Below are 5,102 nucleotides of genomic sequence, written 5' to 3'. Positions count from 1 at the left end.
CCGCACTGGGCTGTCTTCCTTTTTCATTTTCTTTTTTCTCTTTTTTGAGACAGTCTGGCTCAGTCACCGAGGCTGGAGTGCAATGGCACCATCTCAGCTCACTGCAATCTCCCCTCTCCTGGGTTCAAGTGATTCTCCTGCCTCAGCCTCCTGAGGAGCTGGGACTACAGGCACCCACCACCACAGCCGCCTAATTTTTGTATTTTTGGTAGAGACAGGGTTTCACCATGTTGACCAGGCTGCTCTCAAACTCCTGACCTCAAGTGATCCACCTGCCTCAGCTTCCCAAAGTGCTGGGATTACAGGCGTGAGCCACCACACTGGGCCTGGACTGTTTCTTTCCTGGGCCCAGTCCCTGATGCTGGGTCAACCCAGTGGAACATTCCCCCACCCTACACACCCTCCCTGGGCTTCTGAGGTCCAAGAGATGTGGCCCTCCCTGGTTCCCCCCTCCCCAAGGACACCACACAAGTTATGATCACCAGTGACAAGCATTTTACCAGCAAACATGAGTCAGGGGGAAGTTACATACATGGTGAGGTGGGAGGATGAGGGGGTAGAGACGGTCTTCTTGGGTTGGCCTCAGCCAATCACATCCCGAGTCTGGGCCCCAGCTCCACTGTCTTCCCGCTGGAGGCTGCAACGGTTCATCTTCAGCTGAGTCAGCTGGATGTAGCGGAGCACGTTGGTGTCTGCAGGAGAAGCAGGCAGGGCATCATCTGGGTGTCCTGGGGCAGCAGGCAACTTCCACACCATCCTGGCTCACACCCCATTCTCCAGTCTCCAGCAGCTCACTCACACGGCCACTCACAGTGCCAGAGCCCTTCCCCAAAGCCACAGCCAGTGACATCGTACACCTCTATGCACCTGTATTTGCGGCACCCTCTGCCAAGAATGCCTCTTCACAGAGGATCCCGTCACAGTTCTCATCCTCCAGTGACATCTGCAAGAAGTCTGCTCTCTCCCAGCCACTTAATGGGAAAACTAATCTCGTGTCTACTCCCACAACCCTGCACCTGTTGTAATCCCTCTTCATCCCTCATTGGTTCTTAATACAAAACCGAGTGTTGTGTCTGCCCTCTTGCACTCGTAAGTGCACACATGCGCACACCCCAATTTCCTGGCATCGCCCACCCGGGTGGATGAGTGGATGATGGAAGAAGTGAATGAATAGGTGTGTGTGAATGGGTGAGTGGGTGAATGGAGGAATGTGTGTGTTATGCAGGGTGGGAGGGAGGAACGAGATGACAGTGGGTGGAGAGGGAAGTGGCTGAGGCCGTGAATAGGAGTTACCAGGTGTGTCAAAGACAGTAGATGAGAAATAACGCCATGGGGAGATGTCAGAGGAGCAATGGGGAGATGGATGGTGGGGGTGAGTGGAGGAGTGGGCATGTAGGGAGTGGGCATGTAGGGAGTGGGTGGGTGGTGCAGCCCTCAAGTTAGCTCCACCGGAGGAGGAGGGCTCTGCTGTTCTGCCCCGATCTTCCTGCCCGTTCCCTCTGCTCCAGCCCCTTTCTGATCCCTGGGCCAGCCCTCACTTCTGCCCCCCCATGCCACTCACCTGTGGGCTCCCGGCTGCGGGCCTCCTGCAGGTAGCGCAATGCGCGTGCGTAGTCACCTAGGTGGTAGAAGGCAATGCCGGCGCGGTAGGTGGCCTTGAAATTGCCCTGCTGCTTCTCCAGCACCTTGAGACAGTACTCGCGCACGCGCTCGTAGTTCACCAGCTCTGACTGTAGCAGGCAAGCTGCAGGGACACCGGGGCCAGGGTTCTCAGAGCCTGGTGGCATCCTCAGAACCCACCTGACCATGAGGAGCCAGGGCTCCAGGCTACAGGGAACCCGGCCTAAGGGATTGCTCGGGCCACCAGGGGCGCCAATCTGCTCGCCTATCGAAACAGATATAACTGCACCGCCGCTAGGGAGCGCCAAAACACGGACAGGCACTGGCCTCTAGGTGATCCCACGGACAGGCACTGGCCACTAGGTGATCCGCCTGGGGCTGTCGGTGGGCAAGAGCACTAAGGGCGGTGCGGGGGTGGGGGCGGGGGTGGGGGCGGGGCCGGGGCCGGGGGCCAGGACCTCCAGCGGCTTACTCAGGGCAGACTTCCTCACCTTCGGTCCACGTGCAGCCAGAGAGTGGCAAGAATGACTCTGGAAGCAGGCCCTGAAGACCCCACCCAAAGACCATTTCCGGCATCCCAGCTCCCTCCAGCCACAGACCCCTGTCATCCCCGACCACTAATCTCTTTCCTTGATCAAGCTCTGAAGTCTCCCCCAGAAGCCCACGGCTCCAGACCCTTCAGCCCCGGGGCCCCTGTCCCCCAGGTCGCCAAGCTCTCCCGATTGCCCCTCGCCAACCCCCTCCCCACGTGCCCCATCCCTTCATCCCCCCGACGGCGTACCTGTGAGAGAATCATAACACTCCACCTCCGTGCTCTCCACCAGGCGCCGCTGCTCCTCGCTGAGGCGCGCCGGCCCGGGGCCGCTGGTGGGCCCAGGGGCGGGAGCGGGCAGGCCGCCAGGGCGGGCCCCCTGCGCCGCCTTCAGCTGCAGCAGCGCTCGGTGGTACTTGCCGATGGCCTCCCGGAACTTCTTCTCTCGGTAGCAGCGCTGGCCCTCCGCCTTGAACGCCACGGCGGCGCGCAGGCTGCTGTCGAGTGCCGCGCCCAGGCTCCCCGACGGCTCTGGGGTAGGACCGGGACGAGTCGAGCCATGGCGGGAGCCAGAGCCCGGGCCCGGTGGGGACAGGGCGGGAGGTGGCCGCGGCGGAGGCTCCGGGGCAGCGCTGAGCATCAGCACCGGGGACAGCGCACCGCGCTGCATTGTGGGAAACTCCTGCCGCCGCGCTGCAGCTACCGCATCGCCCCCCGCGGGGCTGGTCCCCACCCTTTCTCCGCCCCCTCACCTCCGGCAGCCGACTCCGGCTGCCCCCTATGGGTCTAGGGAAACCCCTCGAGACTTCCCCCATGCGCACTCTGAAATTAGCCAAGTCCTAGTTCTCCAGCCCGTCCCCTTGGAATTGTTCCCACTCCCCTACCCTCCCACTCTCCTGCCTGCTCTCCTCCCTGGTGCCCAAAACTCCTGAAGATTTCTAGAAGGAAAGGACAAGCCTGGGGGAAAGAGTAGGAAGACATCAGCCTCACGGAAAGCTGGCTCTCAGCCTGCTGGCCATTTGGTATATCGAGTGAGAACACAGGATTTGGACTCAAGCCGCTCAAATTCAAATCCCTGCTTATTTTCTCACTAGTGGTATGACTTGGACAGCTGGCTTAAACTACCTGGAACTCTGTATCCTCATCAGTAACATGGGACAATAATATCACCTTTAGGGCCGGGCACAATGGCTCACACCTCTAATCCCAGCACTTCGGGAAGCCAAGGGCGGTAGATAGCTTGAGGTCAGGAGATACACACACTACACACACACACAAAAAAAAAAAAAAATTAGGCGGACATGATGGCATACCCCTGTAGTCCCAGCTACTTGGGAGACTGAGGCAGCAGAATCGCTTGAACCTGGGAGGCAGAGGTTGTAGTGAGCAGAGATTGTACCACTGCACTCCAGCCTAGGTGACAGAGGGAGACGCTGTCTTTTAAAAAAAAAAAAAAAAAAAAAAAAAAAAAGCAATCTAGCTGGGCATGGCGGCGTGTGCCTGTAATCCCATCTACTTGGGAGGCCGAGGCAGGAGAATTGCCTGAACCCAGGAGGCGGAGGTTGCGGTGAGCTGAGATCTCGCCATTGCACTACAGCCTGGGTAACAAGAGCGAAACTCTGTCTCAAAAAAAAAAGGGAATCAAGGAAGAAAGGGAGGGAGGAAGGAAAGGAGGGAGAATACGTTCTTTGGGATTCATCTGCTAATTTATGCAACAAATATTCACTGACATCCTTTCTGTGCCCAGGTCTGCTGGATAATGCTGGGATGTAGCAGAGACTGCATGAGCTTCAGACCCTACCCTCACTGGGTCCCCAGTTCAGTTGGAAGACCGATCAGTGACCAGATAGTGACAGCCCTGAGCAGGCCAGCCTCCAGCCTGGGAAGCACAGGCAGAGGTGTCAGGGTGGGGGGGGGGGTCACATGCAGAGGGGTTGGGGCTGGGATATGGGAGGTACTGCTGTGGGCTGAGGTGGTGAGTAAAGCCTTCCTGGAGGAGGGAATGACTCTGTAAACAAGAGAGATCTCCTTGCCCTCATCAAGCTCCGTGAGAAGGCAAACAAGTCCCCAGGAAAGGAAGCATGCATGAGACTTCAAGAAAAAAACTGAGTGTAAATGATTCGATTGCCCTTCGGTCCTCCTTAGCCGCCTCCTTAGCTGTGGGACTTGGGCCAACTTCCTCCATCTTCCTCCTTTGACTTTTTCTGTGTGACATGAGGATAAAAGTCAAGTTAACCTCAGAGAGGTTGCAGGGAGTGAATTATCTTATGCAGGTAAGGCACTTAGCACAGGGCCTCAAACATTAATGGGCAATTAACAATTGGTGTTTCTTATCCATTAGACTCAGTCATGTGATCTTGAGTGCCTGGCTCTGAGTCAGCATGCACATATAGTTGTTGAATGAATGAGTGTGTGAATCAATAGCATTCTGCATTACTACTCCTTCCCCCTCCCCTTGAGTCTCAGCCCCAAGCACCTCCACTGTCCCCACATCCACCCCCACAGCACATCCTCCAGCTGAAGGTCCCACATGCAGGTTGCATGTGACACACAGAAACTGGAACCCAGCATCCTCCATCTCAACTGCAGCCTCTGCCTCTATCTCTTATTGTACTTTGCTGTAAAATCCTTTTGCTGGATGAGTTTCTCCCTTATCCCTGGGGTCCAACCTTGAACACCTCAGGCGTGGAAACATTTTCCTTTCTGCATCTCCAAACCGAGGCAGGTAAAGCTTCTGAGTGCGAGTTGTTGAGCAGTGTGCACACCTTTCCCTACCTTCAGTTTGACTGTTTTGTAATTAAAAACATGAAGATCTCTGCCGGGCGCGGTGGCTCAAGCCTGTAATCCCAGCACTTTGGGAGGCCGAGGCGGGTGGATCACGAGGTCAAGAGATCAAGGCCATCCTGGTCAACATGGTGAAACCCCGTCTCTACTAAAAATACAAAAAAAT

The 5,102-nt window shown here is 56.7% G+C and overlaps 1 protein-coding gene across 1 annotated transcript; it reads right to left on the bottom strand.

The window, feature by feature from the left end:
* Positions 1-472: 472 nt before the first annotated feature.
* Positions 473-3,578, bottom strand: TTC9B (tetratricopeptide repeat domain 9B). Its single transcript, XM_039466337.2, has 3 exons — positions 2,402-3,578; positions 1,562-1,744; positions 473-692 (listed from the first exon to the last, which is right to left on the bottom strand). Exons 1-3 carry the CDS (start codon positions 2,820-2,822, stop codon positions 583-585), a joined length of 714 nt encoding a protein of 237 aa, XP_039322271.1. The 5' UTR covers positions 2,823-3,578; the 3' UTR covers positions 473-582.
* Between the last annotated feature and the right edge of the window lie 1,524 nt (positions 3,579-5,102).

The sequence above is a fragment of the Saimiri boliviensis genome, chromosome 14, assembly GCF_048565385.1.
Source record: "Saimiri boliviensis isolate mSaiBol1 chromosome 14, mSaiBol1.pri, whole genome shotgun sequence".
Classification (NCBI taxonomy): domain Eukaryota; kingdom Metazoa; phylum Chordata; class Mammalia; order Primates; family Cebidae; genus Saimiri; species Saimiri boliviensis.
This window is presented reverse-complemented; position numbering and strand designations above follow the sequence as displayed.